Below are 21,305 nucleotides of genomic sequence, written 5' to 3' on the forward strand. Positions count from 1 at the left end.
CGCTACCGTCGGAGTCCTGCTTTCTCGGGGTTCTCCGACGGTTGGATGTCGCTTGGGGGTGTGGTCCTTGCTGGCTATCCGGGATGGGTCTCTGGGTCGGCACATGCTTGCCGGGTTGGCAGCGTGCCCAGTACTACTGCTGCTCCCACGGCGGTAGTCTGGTTTCCCTCCGATCAGTTTGGTCGTACTAGTGCAGGTGTTGGCGGCATGGGGCTGGTGAGGTCGCTGGTTGCCGCCGTTCTAGCGTCGTTGACTTCTAGATCTGGGTTTGGCCGACCATTGCCAGCCTGGGTGTGCTTTCACCCTGCGGATGAACCTAGTTGGGGCTAGTTCATAGTGCGCCTGTGGTTGGGGGCGCGGCAGTGATTACTGCGATGTCTACCCTACTCCCTCGCGATGGCGATCGGTTTTTCGATCGGGTTTGGACCTCAGTGAAAGCTGCACATGGTGGTGGCCTGTGCCGGTGACGACGGCACCTGCGGGTGTCGCTCCCTTGTTGAAGGCATCCCGATGATGTCTCTCTTGTTCGAAGTGATGGACTTTGTCCCTCCGCCCCAATCTGCCCTCTTAGGGTCCTCACTTTGTGCAAGCTTCTCTAGTAGTGTCTTGTGGTTCACCCTGTAACCTTGCGTTGGTGTCGCAGCCCCTCTCGCAATGTTGGTATGGCTTCTTTTACACGGTCTGTTGCGGTAGCTGATGTCTTTCCTAGCGTCTTGGGGGGCTTTGCTAGGGCGGCGTCTAGTCATAGCTCTTGCCGGTGTGCTTATCCCAATGCCAGGGGAAGATGATGTCTGGACCTAGCCCGAGTTCCAGGGGTGGTGGCTCTCGGGTCTGGATGAAAACTTTGTAGGACCTTGTTTCTGCCGACGACGATGACACGTTCTTGCGTCATTCACCTTCTTGGAGGCGTCGCCGCAAGACCCCCCCTCCTTTGGTTCCTCAAGCTCTGCTAGTTGTCCAGCCCGTCGTTGAGTTCTCCGTGGGTTGCAGTCTTGGTGCGGTGGAGGTTGTGTTGGTGTGGACATGGTCGTGATTGCTCCGGTGCCGCAGAAGACAAGGCTCCCTCCTCCTGGTTCAAGCTGACGCTTCGGCTCGACGTTATCTGTGTTGTCTTCTGTGTGGGTTTCTTTGTGCGTGTGGCGCGTGTGTTGTAACTTCTGGTGTAACTCCTAGTCGGTTGATGGCTTCGTTAATTCAAAACTGGGCTCATTTCGAGCCTTATGTTTAGGTGTGTTCGGTTTGGGGATGGGGTGGAACGGAATGGAACCGTTCCGCACCGAGAGCCCGTTCCTGCGTTCGGTTGTAAACTGGAATGGAATGAAGTGGTTCTCCAAATGGAATATTCCCTCTAGATCCGGAATGAAGTGGTTCCTCCGATTCGGCCGGACGAGGTGGAATGGGTGACTGTCACACGCTGATTAATTAAGTTTAGCAATAATTAACCAAGTTTAGCAATAATTAATCAAATTTAGCAATACTTAATCAAGTTTAACAAATAATTAATCGAGTTTAGAATAATTAATTGGGTGATTATCTCACCCATTCCATTCCATTCTCATCCCATTCCAAAACCGAACACAAGGATGGAACCGTTTCGTGACAATTTTTTTGTCCAAACCGAACACAGGATGGAACGGTTCCGTGCCAGTGAAATGGAATGGTTCCATTCTATTCCACCCCATTCCCAAAAAAAGTGGCAACCTACAGACGAGCACACGCACACGACATGGAAGAAGACGGCCGAGCTGAGCCGGCAGCTGGTTGGCATAGACGTCATGGCAGTATGCATGGCACTAGAGAAGTAGAGAGCCCACACGGTGTGACGGTGACGCGCACGGTAGATACGAAGGAAAATGGACGGTCACCCTGCACGTCGGGCCAAGTTGACCCACGAGGGAAAGCTAGCCGCTCTTCTGTTCGATTGGCGCCGGCGGCCTCAGCTCGTTCCCTGCACCTGCTTGCGACACTGACAGACCGACACTGATGAAGTTACCTCCTAGCTGCTAGTATTACAACTAAAGCAACTTGACGCAGTCAGTCACTAGTATAGCCAAGTAAATACATGTGCCAGATTGAGCTTGCACTGCGAGCGACAGCATACGGAATCGATTCTGAGCTCGTGCGCCTTGGGGGCGATCGATGGTTTTCAGTCGGGTTTTTTTTTTTTTTACTGAAGCACATCACAAACGATAAACTCTTTACAAAAACGTATATGAACACATATACACATCCCACCCATATAAGTACCTTTGATAGATCGAGTTCAAAAAACAATCCGGTGGGTCTTGAGATTTTAACGCAGTCAACACAATTGTGTCGTTGTCGAAGGGAACATCGTCTATTCCGTCTTTTATGAGACATCAGAATATCAAATTTAGGCTTTAAATTCTAGAGGGCTAGAGGGTGTCACTTTCCTCCTAACCATCAAACCACAAGTTAGTTCTCGGTTTTCAGTCGCTTGTTCCATCTCCTTTGCAGCACAGATATATTTCTCGAAAAAGAAGGCCATACATGGTTCGGGAGAGAGCTAAGTTCTGCTAGGAAGGAAAGAAAATAAACAGAAAATCAAGGCGTAGAGTTTTTTTCTTTGGCTCACAAGTTCTAGTGATCTTGTTATTTTTTATATAAAAAAATCATATATACAATTTTTAAAAATTGACATAAGAAAATTCTGGACGTATCCCAAAGCGTGCAAGATATAGTTTTCAAATATACTTTGTGGTCTGAACTGGACAAAAATCACAAAAGTACAAATCTGAGTATGAAATTTTTTAAAATCTCGATATTTTGCCAGATTTGCTATTTCGGTGTAGCCACAATCAACGGCGGAGCCACAAATTTTTTTATGAGGTGAGCCGACCAAACAAAAGCATTATCGTGCTAATAAAAAGTGGCAAAAATTGCAACAGATGTAGTAGCAAAATGAAGTTTTTCACTGAATAAATCACCATTTGTTGTCGTGAACCATGAAAAATTGGGGAGAAGACATAAAAAATACAGTTTTCAAAGTAAAAAATCAGGGTGTAGTAAAACAAAAGGTTGCATCCCCCGCTAGGTAGTTCAAGATTGTTGTCCAAATCTAGCTCTACTAAGCTTCTTGCCCTCCAAGTCTTTTCTACTATATAATAAATTAATAATTACCATCAATCGATACAACCAAATTCCGCAATCTTCCAGTGGCCACAATACAAACAATTTCGCGTTTGGATTTTAGGTTCCGTTATTGGCTACGTCTAGACATATTTTCAGATTTTTCTATAGCATAAAATATGTATTTTTAATTCGTTTAAATTAAAATGAAGGAATCAGTGGAGCCCAGAGGAGGCAAAGCCACCTTTAGGAAAAATCGATTCGAGGTGAAACAAAAAAATCTAAGATGTGCAGGTGCGGGCCAATGTGGCTGGATAGAGCTAGGCCGGAGCTGTTCCAATCGTGAAGGTTCCGGCTGCCGCAGGGGGCGGGAACACGGCCGCTGTTGACCTCTGGTACACGCCAGGCGGCTCGCTAGCTAGGCCTGGGGCTGGAGCGCGACTGGAGCCAGCCGTGCGACCATACACGGCCGTAGATTTTCCTTCTCTGGATCCCATTTGGCCCTTATTTCCTTTCGGGCAAAAAGCTTGCTGCAGATCTACCGATATTTCCGCGGCGCTTCCTCACCGCTCCAGATCAGCTGTGCATGCACGGGAGGAGCTAGCGGAGGATGGAGATGGAATGATTCCTTCCTACATTCTGGGACCCAACCCCATTCACGGCCATGCGCTGCTAGCATCTGGTGGCCTCCTTTTGGCCCTCGGAATTGGCAGGATCCGGGGGTCGACATGCTGATCTGATCTGAGCAAACAAACAAGCAAGATCCATACGCCATGTTCTTGCTGATAAAACGTTTTACATGGTTTTTAATGGGAGCAGGCACACATTTGCATATTGCTATGTAGACGTACTAAATGTCTAAGTGCATGGTCGCCGCAAAACAAAATAAAACAGGTAGATGCCAAAGTGTTAAATTTCCTCTCTGTTCAATTCAGAGGGCAATGCGTAATAAAATCTTAAAAACTTGACAAGGACTATCAGTCCATTCCGAATTCTAAAATGTTATAGTAACTTCTTTCTAAATTATATGTATGTATCTAAGCATATTTTAATTTGTAACTTCACTATGCGTAGTCCAAAATAAAATATCCAAAGCATCTGATAATTCGGAACGGGGAAGGGGTATTAGAAATACAACTTCCCGAAAAGTCTCTTTGGCTCCCGACCTCGAGTAGCCCCTCTATACTACAAAAAAAAGATATTTTACAAGTTTCAAAAAAAAACTGAAAACAATTTATGGACGATGTCAATGACGCATCCTGCCCCTTTTTTATGAAAATATGTCATACCATTATGCAAAATCGATATCCAAAATTATTTTGTTCAACTACACGAAAATAAAAAGTCTGATATTTATTTGGAGATTAACAATGTGCACAATATTTATTTGCGAAAAGGATACCCGATCTATTAATCATCATCAGTGGTACAAAGAACACCAATGATAATAAAAGTCACATACTATGAGCAATGGTGCGAGTAGAAGGCACCCCATCATCGTAGTCGGGCAAAGCTTGTTGTAGTAGACGGGCGGCCAGTCATCGTGGTAAGCCCCAAAGGATCAACGCAACAGAGCAATAACCCCCGCCAGTGAAAATGACGAACACCGATGAAGATCGGAAGAGCAACAACCATAGATTAGAAGAGCCAAATCCATAACCACACCGACGAACACGAAAACGGATCGGATCACAACACAAACCTTCGCGCGCCTTCCTCGGGGGCTATGCACACCACAAAGCGAATGATAGGGCCGGATTAAGATGTAGCTGCCGTCTCATCATCTCAAAGAAGACAATGAAAAAGAGCAAGTTGTTGTGGTGCGCCACACCTCGGCCCTAATGCCACCGGAGGCAAAGCAGACCGTCGTCATCACCTGCGAGGAGACGAAACCCTATGGGTTTCACAGTCGCCTCTCTCATGGACTCCTCTTACGTACCGGTTCATGTAGTGACGAATAAAATGTGCATTGTTCACAATACTTAGATCCACACTTATGTCATTTTTGTGCTACTCAAAATATAAATTATTTGAACTGATATTTTACTTGTTATACTGGGATACATCACTAGCTACATCTAGATCTTTTAGAATTTTCAGACTCACAAATATGATTGTTAGATTTTTTTTAAATGGACCCGGCAGCCACAAATCTCCACTCGCAATCTTGAGGATATTTTGTTACATGTAGATGTAATATCCAGGTGAAAGCATTGACAGCACGGTGACGTGTGAAGTTGAGACGGGCTATATCGATCTGCAAATGAAGATCTTGTTTTATTTTTCAAAATTAGTAGTATGAAATTTGTACACCCCAAATATCATTTGTTTCTTTTTTGGAACGAGCCACAAGTAAACTCGCATTGCGAGTGGTACAAAAGCTAGAGACAAAACAGAGAGAGCCACTAGGGCATAAACAACGTGCCAAACCCAACCACAGTCGCCCCATATATACCCACCCTCCTTGTAAACTACACCTCACCACCGCCGCCTCCATATCAAAACCTTCTCTTTTCAAGAGGGAGAGGCCGATCTGCCTCGACATGGCCGTCGCCAAGAGCAGCAAGGCCTCATCAGGCAAGCACGGCGCGCCGCTGCTCGGCAAGTACGAGCTCGGCCGCCTCCTGGGCCGCGGCACCTTCGCCAAGGTCTACCACGCGCGCTCCCTCGTCGGCGGGGAGCCCGTGGCCGTCAAGGTGCTCGACAAGCCCGAGATGGCCGCCACCGCCGGCATGGACGCGCGCGTCATCGGCGAGGTCGCCGCCATGCGCCGCCTGCGCCACCCCAACGTGCTGCGCCTCCACGAGGTGCTCGCCACGCGGACCAAGGTGTACCTCGTCATGGAGCTGGCCCCCGGCGGCGACCTCCTCTCCAGGCTCGCCTCCCTCCCGCAGCGCCGCCTCTCGGAGCCCGCCGCGCGCCGCGTCTTCCTCCAGCTCGCGTCCGCGCTCATCTACTGCCACGCGCGCGGGGTCACCCACCGCGACGTCAAGCCGCAGAACGTGCTCATCGACGCCGACGGCAACCTCAAGGTCTGCGACTTCGGCCTCGCCGCGCTCCCGGAGTCGCACCGCGACGACGGCCACCTGCACACCGCGTGCGGGACGCCCGCCTTCGCCGCGCCCGAGGTGCTCCGCCGCAAGGCCTACGACGGCGTCAAGGCCGACGCCTGGTCCTGCGGCGTCATCCTCTTCGTCCTCCTCGTCGGCCGCCTGCCCTTCGACGACTCCAACATCCCCGAGATGTGCAGGAAGGCGCACCGCCGCGACTACGCGCTCCCGGAGTGGGTCTCGCAGCCGGCGCGACGCCTCGTGGGCCGCCTGCTCGACCCCAACCCGGCCACCCGCCTCACCGTCGCCGAGCTCTCCAGCCACCCCTGGTTCAAACGGTCACTCAGCCTCGACTCACAGCTCGGAAGCCTACTCGGAGGCGCGCCGGAGCGCGACCTCCTGTTCCAGGCCCCGCCGACCCTGAACGCGTTCGACATCATCTCCATGTCGCCGGGGCTCGACCTGTCGGGACTCTTCGGCGAGAACCGGCGAAGCCGCGAGAAGCGGTTCATGACCACAGCTTCGCCGGAGCAGATGGTAGAACAGCTCGGGCTATCGGGTCCAAAGCTCGGCTACTTCATGGTGGGCAAGAAAGGAGTAGACCGCCTGCCGCTCGGCGGCTTGTCGGGGCTCGTGGCCATGTCCATGGAGATGTCGGAGGTGTCGCCGCCTCTGATGCTCGTCGAGCTGAGGCTGGAGGCCGGGGATGATAACGAGCTCCAGGCGTTCGGATGGGAGGAGCTCAGGACGGAGCTTGGCGATGTGGTCATGGCATGGCACGGCTGCGACGAATTGTGACAAGTTTGGGGGCTGTACAAATATCATGCCAGAAAGAGCTAACTAGGACTCTGTGGCACTGTGTCAGATTGGAGGGTAGATTGTTAGTTCATTCACTCTAATTCTGACCACTGTGATTAGATTTTTTGGGGAATGAAACTAGATTTTTGTGTCTTAATTTGTGATGCTAGCTTGTAGTAGGCTCTTGTTGAATCTAATGATAATAACCTTGCCTTCCTGCCTGGCTGGCTTGTCTTATGGATGTGTTAATCTTTTGACTATATGAACACATATCATGAACCAAAGGAACCTAAATTAACATACTAATGAAAATACCTAATTGTTCGTGAATGATTGTTGGCTCATTCAGTTTAAGTGTGATTAGATTGTTTGCAATGAGTTGCTAGATTGTTAGTTGAATGATTTTCTGTGATGCTTACTTCAACTTCAAGGCTTGAATCTGACGATAATACAAGTATATGGTAGCTTTAGGTGACTTGACTCAGATTGTAGCGTTGTTCGAACTCTCTGAAAGACAGTCTAATAATTTTCGCTTATAGAAACTTAAAAGATGCAACATGAGGACTTTCCAAAGACAATTGATGCCAGCACATATAAGTAAGAGAGGTTGGTTATACACTAATACTCGGTAGGTGTTTCCTGCAAGCACAATAAGGGCATGTGAATTTTGAGCAAGATTAACAACTATTATTAACTGCCAAATAGTCTCGAATTAAATCTAATACATGCAGCACCCGGCCGGTATATTTGTCATCTTCTTCCCTAGTAGGTACTGAACCAGCAGAAAACTCATCCAACATACATATCTGCAACTGTCCCTACGAATTATGCATACATATAGCTGGACCTGGATACCAGTTAGTGCACCATATTATTGTTAGGGTTTTGGAATTTAACCAGATTAAGAAACGAACTAATTTCCTGTCTCAACATTCGCTGTGGGCGCCGTATCTTATGAATCTGCTCGGTTTGTGCATCCCTGCATCTGAAATCGTTTCAGACCACTTGATCAACATCGTAGCATTACGGACGCTCCCGTGGTAATATTCTAAAAACACGCCCGCCGTCTCCCCAACTTGGCCCTGCAATTTTGCACATGCATCCCTGCCAGTTCGCCTGCACGACGCCTGAACCCCACGGTCGTCCCTGCGATTGATGGTAGTTGCCGGCTTCAATCACCATGGTGACGCCCCGCATAGAGACGGAGACAGTCGACCTGCGACCAAAACTTCGCCGGCGTATCCCGTCAGCTGTTGGTTTCAGCCCAATCTTCCAACGCGGCTTGTCGTAACCGATCTTCGGCGTCCTTGTGGTGCAAAATCGCCAAGGCGGCTAGCATCTAGCTAGCTATATGCGCCGGATCAATTAACTGGACTCACAGCAAGCGTTGTGGAATGTTGATTAGGATTCCCTATTCTATCGAGACAATCCAGGATGTACATTCATATTCTAAATTCCCAATCTTATTCAGGATGCCAACAATGGCTTACACTGCACGCACGCCGAAGCAATTGGAATCGATAAGCTATTCAGGTGTCGACAGGAGTTACTAGGCAGGCACCCGCAGGACGCCGACAGTACGGAGTCGGAGGCTGTAGACGCCGCGCCGGGGCGGAGAGAAGGATCTGCGCGGAGGCGGTCACAGACCTCGATCGGATAGGGCACGTCAGATCACGTCCGGGCCGTCTAAGGGCATCTCGCATACGGCGGCGGCGAGCGCCAACGGATATTCTTTAGGGCCGCGTCTCGCAGACTCTGTGCCTACCACATCACCGTCGCCGGCGACATCTTCAGAACCTAGGATAAGACGACTTAGACGACGGGTTGAGGAGTGATTCACGCTGTAACATTTCGATGTTCTGGTGGTATTTTGCAAAATAAACAGGCCGGACGTGGGCGCTTCAGTGTAAAAGTGCATAAGACAGGCTAGTCACGCACGATTCAGATCGGACGTCTGAAATGGTTCAGATGCAGGGATGCACAAACCGAACGGATTCATAAGATACGGCGCCTTCGCTGTGTGTGCTCTTATTTGTTGTGTTGGCCATCTTTCATCATTAGTTCCTCCTTGCCTGTTCTTTAGTGCCACCTGATTATTGCCCACATATACCATAGTACAATAAGGGCAATTAACTCTGACGAAAAATTGACCGAAATTAACTCTTATTAATTGCCAAAATATCTCCAGGTATAATGCACACCACCTGGCCGGTATACTGCTGCAACTGAACCAGGTGAAAATCCACCCAACTGCAAACTGTCCCTACGAATTAGTATGCATAATGCAATTTATGTTTGAACCTTGACAGCAATTAGTGCAATATGTTATTAATAAGATTTGGAAATGTTTCAAGATTAAGGAACGAATTAATATCATGTCTCAACATTCTCTGTTTGTGTTGCTTCTTAATTTCTTGTGCTAGCCAACTTCCATCTGACTTCCTTCATGCATGTTCTGAAGTGGCTACCTGGTTATTGCCCATATTTGGAATCATTTGCGCCCATCCAATTAAAACGTACTGTAGCTCGATGCTTTGCTGAAGAATATGCCATAGGTACCACCATGTCGCAGAACGTTGCGAGGACGATGGATCGATGGACGAGCAAGCATCTTGGTAAGGTAGTGCAAGTCGGGGTCAAACAGAAGCACGTGATTCCAAGAACTGATGTGCGCTATGGAAACTTCACTTAACTTTACCAACCACAGATATTTTGCTAGCCATAATTAACGTTTCCTTCACATGGTGCATACAAGTAGTCTATGCAAGACCGAATATCATGATTTACAAGAATGTGCTCTCTGTCCTCTTGGCGAGGTATCCCTAAGAAGGGAAGAGGTTTACATGATCATATTTAGTAAGATGCTGTGCTGGTCATATATGTTGAGTGATAAACATGTACATTATAGTTTCACAAACTCCCAATTTCCAGGGTAAGAAGTATATATCTAACGCACTGTAAGCTTGTTGTCAATAGCACTGCCCGCTATTGAAGCAAAGTCAAAATAAATTCAGAGAGCCGTCCGTCCTTACAGTTTAACACTTCAACCAAATGCTTGATTGCCATCTCTGCGCACCGGTTTAATCGATGTCGACGAGAGCGAGAGGGTACTGGGTTAGATACCAGCTTGCGAAAAAGGAGTGACCTTGACACGGACATAATGAAATGAAGGAACTTGACAGTAGCTTAGCGACAATAGCAAGTAACTTGCATGCCTAGCCTGTGTACTACTACCTCCGTCTCATGGATTCGTATTGAAAACACTTTCTAATAATGGTTATTATTTATCAATAATCTTTATATTTGGAGAAAATTTTGGTCAAAGAAAAAACACAAAAAACGAATACGCCTTATTCATTGGAATTGAATGGAGTGAGTAGTTAATTGTCCGACGGAATTTGGAAAACCCGTGCCCTCCCTCGTCGCTCCCGTGGGCGACGGGGAGGGAACCCTAGCCGCCCTCATTCTCCGGTCCCTACCTCTCCTCCTCCCCCTCCTCGCTGCCGCCGGACGGCATCGCCGGGCAAAGCCTGGGCGCTGGCGGCGGCGGGGCCCTCCTTCCCCCTCGCACGGAGAAACGGCGCGGGCCGCGGGGAACGTCGAGGGCGACGTACTTGGCGAGGGTGCGGCGGCGCGGTCGGTCCTCCGGCGGCGTGGTGGCCTCATGGTGGTGTCGGCGCAATCGGGGCGGCGTGCGCAGCTGCTGCGGCGGCCGGTCCCGGCGGCGCGGGCTCGACCCCATCTCTGGCAGCGGGGGTCTGCGGTTCAACGGCGGCGGCAGTGGCGCGAGGATCTGGATGGGGACGACAGCGGCAACCACTGGCGGCACGGCTGGCGGCGCAGCGCGGTAGGTGGGCGGCGCCGGTGAGATCTGGGCCCGATCTGAGCCAGGCGGGCGAGAGCTAGGCTCGATCTGGGCCTGGCGGGCCTCACTGCGTACGTTGGAGGCGACCATTCCGGGGCCAGGCGGGCCTTCGGTTGGCAGCCACCGCGTGCCAGATCGGTGTCCGCTCAATCTCCGGTTCGACCTCTCACGCCCCTTGCCCTGCCGCTGGTCTATATGGTAGTGGCCGCCGGTTGATGGGTTGGGCGAGGATGCCGGGGCGGCGGCCCTGGAAGCTGCACGGTTGGCTCTACGGCGGGCAAAGTTGCGGTGGTGGTGGCTTATCTCCTGGGACATGGGGATGGCGTGGAGTGGGCGGCGGGGATTCCTGGCATCGGTGGTGCTTCGGCAGTGGCGGCTCCCGGATCTTATCTTGGAGGCTCTGTTTGATGACGGCGGGCTGCACATCGGTCCTTCGTGCGGAGGGAGTCGATTTCGGGCGAAAGCCCAGCGCTTTGGCGCCAACGGTGACGGCGCCCGTGGGTGTCGTGTCCCTCTTGGGGGCACCGTTGTGGTCGCTCCCCTGTGCGTGAGCTCCGGGTGAAAACCTCTGACCGTTCTCGGTCTCGGCGGCGGCGGCACCTTGTGTCGTCAACCTCTTGGGGGCGTCGTCGTGGAGCTTGGGTTCCCGTGGGCGGTTCTCGTTGTCATCGGCGGGCATGCTCAAATCCTCTCTCGGTGCTTCGATCCCGGCGTAGGGTGGACTTGGCGGCTTCCTATCTTATACACGTGGAGGTCTTAGTTCCTGGTACTTGTTGTCTGCGGGCAAGATCGGCGCTCCACGGCCCAGAGCGGGAGGGCAGGCGGCCCTCCCCAGCAAACAACTTGGTGGGTACGAGATGACAATGTCCGGTGGTTTCACAAGGAGGCGGGGTGCATCTTTAGTTAGTAGGGTCGGTTGTACCGTGGAGGGTGTGGCGTCTCCATTATGTTCTCTGTTTGTATCTTTGATCTGCTTTGTAAGAGGTCTTCCTCACTACCTTGTATCGGTTTGACCGTGTGCGGCTTTATTTATAAAGCGGGGCGAAAGCCTATTTCGAGGAGTAGTTAATTGTCCCAAGCTACTACTGGAAGTTCTCTCCAGTCTAAGAAGGTGAAAAGGTGGATCAGGTAATCATTTGAATATGCTGGTCGACATGGCTAGGAGAAGAAAGTAGGCTCAGTGGAGGATCATATGGGCAAGAAAGAGCTGCATATGTTGGTGTTTGACTCTCAGGTGCCAATTCTGAATCGACAGACATTGCAAAGAGAAACCAAAAAAAATCTTCGTTTCCTTTTCATCTTTCGTCGGTACCTCTGTCGGTATGCCTAGTACCAGCAAAGGAAAGAGCAGGATGGTGATGATTAGCATTGTAGGAAGCCGAAAAACTAAGTTGTCTGTAATTTGGCACGGGGGCATATAAATTTGAGAACATTATATACTTCCAGTGAGTAGTATAAATTATTCTTATACGTACAAGACAAAGATACCGTTGTCGACTTTGAAGAAACCATTTCTTCATGTCAAGGCGTAGCATCCTACTACATGTATACGTGAATACGTCCAAACTCTGAAGAGGCAATGGCCTGCTTTACTTTGCTTACACCACCTCCTAGATTGTGCTCTCCTATCTGTGCACGGCTTTCTCACATCTCATTGGAAGTGGAAAAGAAAAAGGTAGTTCATCCGTAGTTACAAAAAGGTGCAAGAAGATATAGTCACAATAACAGAAGTACAGTTCAGCAAATGCTGGTATCTAATTTACTGATAAGGGATAGGGATCAGACTGGAACAGAGTTTATCAGTCATGCTTATTACTACTGTGTGTTCTCACAAAAGAGCATACTCAGTACAAGGTGTTTCCGGCAAGCACAAAAAAAAAGCATATGAATTTTGACCGAGATTAACTCTTACTTAACCACCATGCTGGTATATTTGTCATCTTCTTCCCAGGTAGGTATTGAACCAGCAGAAAACTCATCCAACCTGCAGCTCTGCAACTGTCCCTACGAATTATGCATACATATAGCTGGACCTGGATACCAGTTAGTTAGTGCACCATATTATTGTTAGGGTTTGGAATTTAACCAGATTAAGGAACAAACTAATTTCCTGTCTCAACATTCTCTGTGTGTGCTCTTATTTGTTGTGTTAGCCATCTTTCATCATTAGTTCCTCCTTGCCTGTTCTTTAGTGGCACCTGATTATTGTCCATATGTACTTATAGTAGTACTATAAGGTGTTTGTGGCAAGCACAATAAGGGCCATTAACTCTTATGAAAATTTGACGGAAATTAACTTTATTAATTGCCAAAATCCACCCTGCCGGTATACTACAACTGAACCAGGCGAAAATCCACCCAAATGCAACTGTCCCTACGAATTATGCATAATGCAATGCATAGTTGAACCTAGATAGCAATTAGTGCACTATGTTATTGATAAGATTTGGAAATGTGACAATATTAAGGAACAAAATAAATTTTGTGTCCCAACAGTGTGTGTGTGTGTGTGTTTCTACTTAATTTATTGTGCTAGCCAACTTCCATCTGACTTCTTTCGCGCATGTTCTGTAGTGGCTACCTGATTATTGCTCATATTTGGAATCATTCGCGCCCATCCAACTAAAGCGCAGCTCGATGCTTTGCTAAAGAATATGCCATAGGTACCATCAATGACACAGAATGTTGCGAGGACGATGGACCGATGGACGAGTAAACATCTTGGTAAGTAGTGGAAGTCGTGGTCAAACAGAAGCGATTGATTCCAATAACATGTGTGCACTATGGAAATGCATACTCACTTTACTTTGCCAACCATCAATATTTTGCTAGACCTATTAACGTTTCCTTCACGTGGTGCGTACAAGTGGTTTATGCAAGACCGAATATCATGGTTTACATGAATGGCATGCTGGTTTACATGATCATGTTTATGCAAGACCGAATATCGTGGTTTATGCAAGACCCAGCATATACAGCACACATCACAACATCTTACTAACTATCATGATCATATTTAGTAAGTCGTTGTGTTGTGTGCTGTATATGTTGGGTGATAACCAATTAACCATGCATTTTATAGTTTCAAAAACTCCCAATTTCTAGGGTAAGAAGTACAGATCTCACGACCGCACCGTAAGCATGGTGTCAGTAGCATTGGCCGCTACCAAAGGCAAAGTCAAAATAAATTCAGAGAGTCGTCCATCCTTACAGTTTAACACTTTAACCAAATGCTTGCTTGTCATATGTTTATTGCTTGCAGGTTCAATCTATGTCGACGAGAGCGAAGGGGTAGTGGGTCAGACACCAGCTTCCGAAAAAGGAGTGACCTTGACACGGGCATTATGGAATTAAGGAACTTGACAACAGCTTAGCGACAAAACTAAGTAACTTGCATGCCTTTCCTGTGTACTTACTAGTTAATTATCCGAACCTACTGATCTCTAGTCTAAAATGGTGAGAAGGTGGATCAGGTAATCATATGTTAACGCTGGTCGACATGGCTAGCTAGGTAAAGAAAGCAGGCGCTGTGGAAGATGATGGGCAAGAAAGAGGTGCACTTGGTGTCTGACTCTCAGGTCAGGTGCCAATTCTTAATCGACAGACATTGCAAAGAGGAACCAAAAGAAATCTTCTTTGCTTTTTAGTCTTTCGTCAGTACCTCTGTCGGTATATGTAGTACCAGCAGAGAAAAGGGCAGGATGGTGATGATTAGCTGTGTACGAAGCAGAAAACTATGTTGTCTGTATTTTGACACGAGGGCATATAAATTTCAGAAGAATCATTTGGTATAAATGATTCTTATGTACTGTATAAGGACAAAACAATACACTGTTATCGACTTTGAAGATCCCATAGATCTCTTGCTTCATAGATCCCATTTCTTCCTGTCAAGGCGTAGCATCCTATATTTATACGTCCAAACTCTGTGAAGAGGCAATGGCCTGCTTTACTTTGCTTACACCATCTCCTACATTGTGCTCTCCTATCTGTGCACGGCTTTCTCACATCTCATTGGAAGTGGAGAAGAAAAAGGTACACCCGTAGCGACAAAAAGGTTCCAGAAGATATAGTCACAATAACAGAAGAACAGTTCCGCAAATGTTGGCATCTGACTTACTGATTAGGGGGGATAAGCATCAGGCTGAATACAGAGTGAATCAGTCATGCTTCTTACTATTTTCTCACAAAACAGTACAAGTGATGCTTACATGCTAAAACCTACTACTTCTTCACAAAACAAAACAAAACAACCCAAATTGTTTCAGATTATAGGGTAGATTGTTAGCTCATTCATTCTAATTTGATGTTTCTGAATTTTTTGTGTGGATGCTAGCTTGTAAGCTGTTGAACCTAATTATAATAACATTGCCTTCATGCCTTTCCTTACAATTCAAGCACCAACGGTACCTTAATTAACATAATAATTTTGCAATTGTTGGTGAATGATTGTTGGTTCATTCAAGTGATTAGTTTTTTTTTTTTTTTGCAAGGAATTGCTAGATTGTCAGTTGAATGATTACATGTGATTCTTAATTCAACTTCAAGGCTTGAATCTAGCAATACTGTAGGAGTATATGGTAGCAACTGCAACTGCAAGCACAATAAGGGTAATGAACTCTTACGAAACGTTGACCAAAATTTACTCTTATTAAGTGCCAGATAGTCTACAAGTCTAATATATGCACACTACGTACCCGGCCGAAATATTTGTCTTCAGAATTACCCTGCATACCCTCGTGTCCGATGCCTGTCCGATGAAAAATCCAGCCCTTTGCTTTGCTTCCGTCACATTTTCCTCTTCAGTTCTTGCCTGGTAGCTACTGAACCTGCGGAAAATCCATCCAACTGCAACTCTGCAACTGTTCCTACGAATTATGCATATATATAGCTGGACCTAGATACCAATTAGTGCACTACTAGTATATTATTGTCAGGATTAGGAAATTTAACAAGATTAATGATCGAACTAATCTCCTGTCTGTGTGTCCTCTTCTTTGTTGTGTTACCCAACTTTCATCTTAGTTCCTTCATGACTGTTCTTTAGTTGAACTCCCTGATTGTTGTCCATCTATAGAATCACCTGCATCCATCTAATTAAAGCTCGGATAAATGCTTTGCTGAAGAATATGCCATAAGTGCCATCATGACGTAGAAGGTTGGTTCGATGATGATGGAACGATCGACTAGTAAACCTCCTGGTAAAGTAGTGGAAGTAGCGGTCAATCAAACAGAATCAATTGATTCCAATCACTGGTGTGCACTATGGAAATGCATATGAGACTAGCAATTGATTCCACAGGTGTGCACTACTTAACTTTACCAACCAGAGATATTTTGCTAGACCTATTACATTCCCTTCAGATGGTGCATTGAAAGGGTTTATGCAAGACCGAGTATCCGGAAAAAATAATATAATAAGGTCTGTTAGTGATGTATAGATCCTTTACTGTATATTTTCAAGTGTATGAGGAGCTTCCCTGCGTAGTGTAACACATGTCAGAGCTCCTGGTTTAGCTCTTTGCACGCTGCAACTCCTTGCTCGATCCGTGCCATCGCCGATGATCTTTCCGGCCGCCGCTGCTCCACCTTCTTTTTTCTTTCTTCCATGTTCTTGTCGGGATTGATTTGTCCAAGAAATTTCGTCATTTCCGTCGAATTTAGAGCTCCAAATCGAGCTCAAACTGCCGGGTCTTGTCGGCTGCCGCCCCGGCCCTCCTCAACCCTGGCCGTCGCCGGCCTGCTCCCGTCCCGGCCGCTGCTGCCCCCGGCCTCCGGCAGCGCCGCCCCCGGCCGGACCTATCCCGGCCGTGTCGGCCTCGTCCTGGCCCTAATCTGGCCGCCTCTAGTCGGCCGCCCCGTCTCGGCCATCTCTGGCTCTGGCCCGGCCCTCTCCGCCCCTGGCAGGCCTCGCCCCTGCCATCTCCTCCGCTCCTTGCGCGGTCCGACCTGGCCGGTTCTGCTCCGGCCGACCTCCTGATCCAGATCCAGATCTAAAAAAATTGTGCTTAGATGATAGCGCCTCCACGTCTGGCTATGTCAATATTCCTCGGTGTCCAGTGATCTTTGATGGTACCAACTATGGGGAGTTTGTTGTCTTTATGCGCATTCACATACGGGGTCTTCGTCTGTGGGGTGTTCTTATCGACGAGGTCTCGTGTCCGCCGCATCCCAATGCTCCTGTGCCTTCTACCCCGCTGCCAGTGCCACAGGTCCTTGCTAATGATGTTGATCAGGCTGCTCAGGATGTAGCTAGGTCCGCTGAGTTTGTTGCTGATGAGGCATATGAGCAGCAGGTACTTGCTTATTCAGAGACTCTTGGTTCCTACCGTGATAGTTTGGCTGCTTTTACTCAGTGGTGTGATGAGGATGCCAGAGCTGTTGTTGTTCTTTCTCACAGTGTTCAGCCACAGTTTGCTTCCGAGTTCATGGACCTTGCTACTGTCGCTGAGATGTGGACTCACCTTCGTCAGCGCTATCAGCCTTCTGGGGATTTTCTATATTTATATGTGTTGCGTCAGGAGCATGATCTTCAGCAGGGTGACTCTCCTGTTGATGAGTTCTACACCCAGAGTGCGGCGATCTGGCGCAAGCTTGACTCCCTTCGCATTGCTGTCTGTGGCACTTGCCAGTGTTGCCGGACAGTACATTCAAATATGGATTTTCAGAGGATCCATGAGTTCCTATCTAGACTTTGTCCAGAGTTTGAGCCCCGTTGTGCCTAGTTGTTTGCTCGGGGCCGTGTTCGTATCTTAGAGGTGTTGACTGAGCTCCATGCTGAGTAGACTCGTCTGCGTGGTTTTGGTCTACTTGGGACACCTTCTGTTCGTGTTGCTCGAGTACCGGTTACACCTGCACCACCGCTGCTACCCACACCACCTATTACTACTGGAGGAGCTCGCTCTTCTCGCGGTGGGGTCGCCCCCGTCCTCCCCGGTTCTGCACTCACTGTCGGAGGCCTGGTCACCTTGAGTCTAACTGCTATCAGAAGCAGCGGGGAGTGCCTCCTCGTGCTCCACCTTCAGTGTCCGTCACCACCGGCTTCACTGAGCAGGATATTGCGAGGCTTCAGCGCCTCCTTGCCTCCTCTGGCTCTGCTTCGACGGGTACTGCTGCCTCTATGGCTGGTTCCTCTACACAGTCAGGTACATCCTCGTGGGTTCTGGAGCTTCTTTTCACATGTCGCCTGATTCTTCCTCTCTTTCTTCTCTTCGACCTCTCCCTCTTCCTGTTCATGTTCTTATTGCCGATGGTACTTCTCTTCATGTTGCTAGTCATGACACTCTTTCTACTCCCTCCTTTTTCGTTCCTGATGTTTTTCATGTTATCCGTCTTACCATGAATATGTTTTCCGTTGCTTTTTTTTCGATAAAGGGAATATATTAATATCAAGAAGATATCAATTACACCCAGCCTCTGCAACAACGCACCACCCTAATGGCACTACGGATGCACACAGCCAAAAACAAGAAAAGAAAACTAAGAAATAAAAGTCCCGCTACAGTATCTCGAGCCTAACAACAGCAATACATCCACCGCCAAGACAACACCTGAATTACAGACTAGTCCCCGCTCTCAAAACAAATGCCTCCACCAAGGATATTGCCAGGCACAACCAATTAAGGCCAGACCTTGGGTTTTCACCCTGAAAGGTAGGACTCTGCACTTCACCTGTGTTGTCGCCCCCACTTTCATACCGCTGCTGTGAAGCCCGAAACACCAAGCAAGTCCCTCAACAACACAAAGACTTGAACCTCCCTTAGCTAGTCCTCCCCTCTGACCTTCATGAAATTCTCTTCTTCCGACTTTCATCATGGATCCATAGTCACTTGATGTCAATCAAAGAAAAAGAGCTTCGCGCCGCTCCCTCCAGAACCAATCGGTCGGAATAAAAACATGGGTGCGCACGACCGAATACCTCCGATCCAACAAACTCCAGGCAAAAGCACTGTTACATTCATCGGCGGAGCCTTCCGGAACTCAACACTCCGGCCAGATCACGAGTCCAGGCCTCCGGTAGGTTCTCCTCTTCACGCAAGAGAGGCCCTAGGACCGCCGCCTTTATTCAGGTCGGACCCCCACATCGACGACCATCCCGGGCTGGCCACTCCAACCCACCACCGGCGACACCGACGCCGGCTTCCAAGCTCCTCCATCACGCCGCCGGAATGCGGTGATAGATCGAAAGATCCACCACCACCAACCGCAGGCCAACCCTCTCCGACGAAGAAGATGGCCACCTCCACCGTCTTACCCAAGGCTGCAGCCCCGGGCGACCTCATGACGCGAGAGAAACCCGAGATCGCCTCCACACACGGCCTAGAGGCGGGGGGAAGTGGCGCAGATCATGGCCTGGCCGCTGCCCGCCACCAGCCCCTCCGGCGTGCTGCGGTGAAGTCCGGCGGAAGGCAAGGGCTGCCGCTTCTGGCCGATCTGGCCGTCACCGCCGCCCATCACCAATTCCGTCCGGCCGCAGCGAGCGTCGAGGGCTCCCGGTCGCCGTCCCAGCGCGGCAAAGAAGGAGAGGCCGCCGCCGCCGCCACGCCCCGCGGCCTTTGCCCGGTGGCGCTACCGGCGGCGGCGGCGGGGGGGTGCGTTTTCCGCTGCTTAACTCATTGATTCTGGTTGTAGGGTTATTCTTGATGTTGATTCGACACTCACACTCGGGCACTGGTTGGGGCTGGCCCTCGGTGCCGTGACTCCCAGGGACTTTGAGAGCTTGACTGGCTTCATGTTACTTCCTCTACCACTTCACCGACTACACCACGTGTGCTTGCTGCTTCCACTACCGCTTCCTTTCAGCAGCGGTATCATCGTTTTGGTCATCTTTGTGGTTCTCGTTTGTCATCTTTACTTCGTCGAGATCTTCTGGGAACTGTCTCAGGAGATGTCTCACTTCTGGGTTGTCAGGGCTATAGGTTTGGTAAACAGAATCAGTTACCTTATCCTATTGTAAGGTGTTGAACTGCTGGTCATATATGTTGAGTGATAAGCATACATGCGTCACAGATTCCCAATTTCCAGGACGAGAAGTATATATCTCAGGACTTGTGTCATGAACTTGTTGTCAACAGGACAACAGCGCTGGCCGCTAGTGACTGCGAAGTCAAAATAAATTTCAGAAAGCTTATAACGAGACGTGCATCTTTACTGTTTAGCACTCCAACCAACTGCTTCCCTGTCATCTCAGTATTGGGTACACAGGTCTGACCGATGTCGACGAGAGCGAGAGGGCACTGGGTCAGATACCAGCTTGCGAAAAAGGAGTAACCTTGACACGGACATAATGGAAATAAGGTATTTGACAGAAGCTTAGCGACAAGACTAAGTAACTTTGCGTGATTAGCCTCTATGTACTAGTTAATTCTCTGAAGCTACTGCACGTTTCTCTTCTAGTCTAAAATGGTGAAAATGTGGTAACCAATTCAATATGCAGGTCGGCAAGGCATGGGAAGAAAAATAGGCGCAATGGAAGAGCAGCAAGAAAGAGCTACACGTGTTAGTGTTTGACTCTCAGGTAAGGCAGTTCTGAATCCACGTCGTACATTGAGAGAGAAACCAGAAAAATCTTCTTTGATTTTCCATCTTTTCCCCATAGATCTATCGTCATGACTAGTGTCAGCAGAGAAAAATGAGAGAATATGGTGAGGATAAGCCGTCCAGGAAGCAGATAATTAAGTTCTCTGTGTATGGACACGTGGGTATAATAAATTTCAGATAACATTCTGGCAGCTGATCTAGTAATGGATCTGATACGGATAAGGGCATCGCTTATCGACTTTGAAGATTCCATTTCTTTTTGTCAAGGCATTGCATCCAATAGTTGTTGTATGTCCAAACTCTATTGTTGATAGTCTTGATAATGCTTTACCGCATAGACGTCCAAACTCTGCGATGAGGAAAACTACCTAACCCCTTTCGAGAACATGTTGTGCTTTGCTTACACCATCACCTAGCTAGATGTTAATCTAGTTTTTATGGACAGCTTTCTCACAATTCATTGGATGTGGAGAAGAAAAAGGTTAGCCACAACATCAAAAAAGTGCAAGAAGATATTACGTGTTGGCATCTGATTAGGGATAAGCTTCAAATTGAAAAATAATGAAACAGTCATGCTTATTAATATTTTCATACAAAATAGTATCAGTGTTTTTTTTTTGTTAGATCCTCGAAACAGCTTTCACCCCATTTTACAAATATAAAGACACATGATCAAACCGATACAAGATGATGAGAAAAACCCTCTTACAAAGCAGATCAAAGATAAAAGATAAGTACATGAGGAGCCGCACCCTCCACGACACACCCAAGACAACCAAATAGAGGTGAATCTATGCCTCATTGTGAAACCGATAGACACTGATGTTCCACACCCATCAAGTTATTTCCGTAAAGGGTCGTCTGCCCTCTCGCTCCGTGCCGTGGATGGCCGAGCCACAACAACTACCGATTTCGGAAACAACTAAGTCACGTGTAAATGATAGGAAGTCGTCAAGAACACC

General features: G+C 48.3%; 1 protein-coding gene across 1 annotated transcript; it reads left to right on the forward strand.

The window, feature by feature from the left end:
* Positions 1-5,551: 5,551 nt before the first annotated feature.
* On the forward strand, positions 5,552-7,159 carry LOC127293755 (CBL-interacting protein kinase 7). The gene has a single exon (XM_051323396.1). It carries the CDS (start codon positions 5,634-5,636, stop codon positions 6,936-6,938), a length of 1,305 nt encoding a protein of 434 aa, XP_051179356.1. The 5' UTR covers positions 5,552-5,633; the 3' UTR covers positions 6,939-7,159.
* Positions 7,160-21,305: the final 14,146 nt, after the last annotated feature.

Source organism: Lolium perenne, chromosome 4, assembly GCF_019359855.2.
Source record: "Lolium perenne isolate Kyuss_39 chromosome 4, Kyuss_2.0, whole genome shotgun sequence".
Lineage (NCBI taxonomy): Eukaryota > Viridiplantae > Streptophyta > Magnoliopsida > Poales > Poaceae > Lolium > Lolium perenne.

Coding starts and splice junctions, on each gene's coding strand:
- LOC127293755 (XM_051323396.1), top strand. CDS start 5,634: ATGGCCGTCGCCAAGAGCAGCAAGGCCTCATCAGGCAAGCACGGCGCG.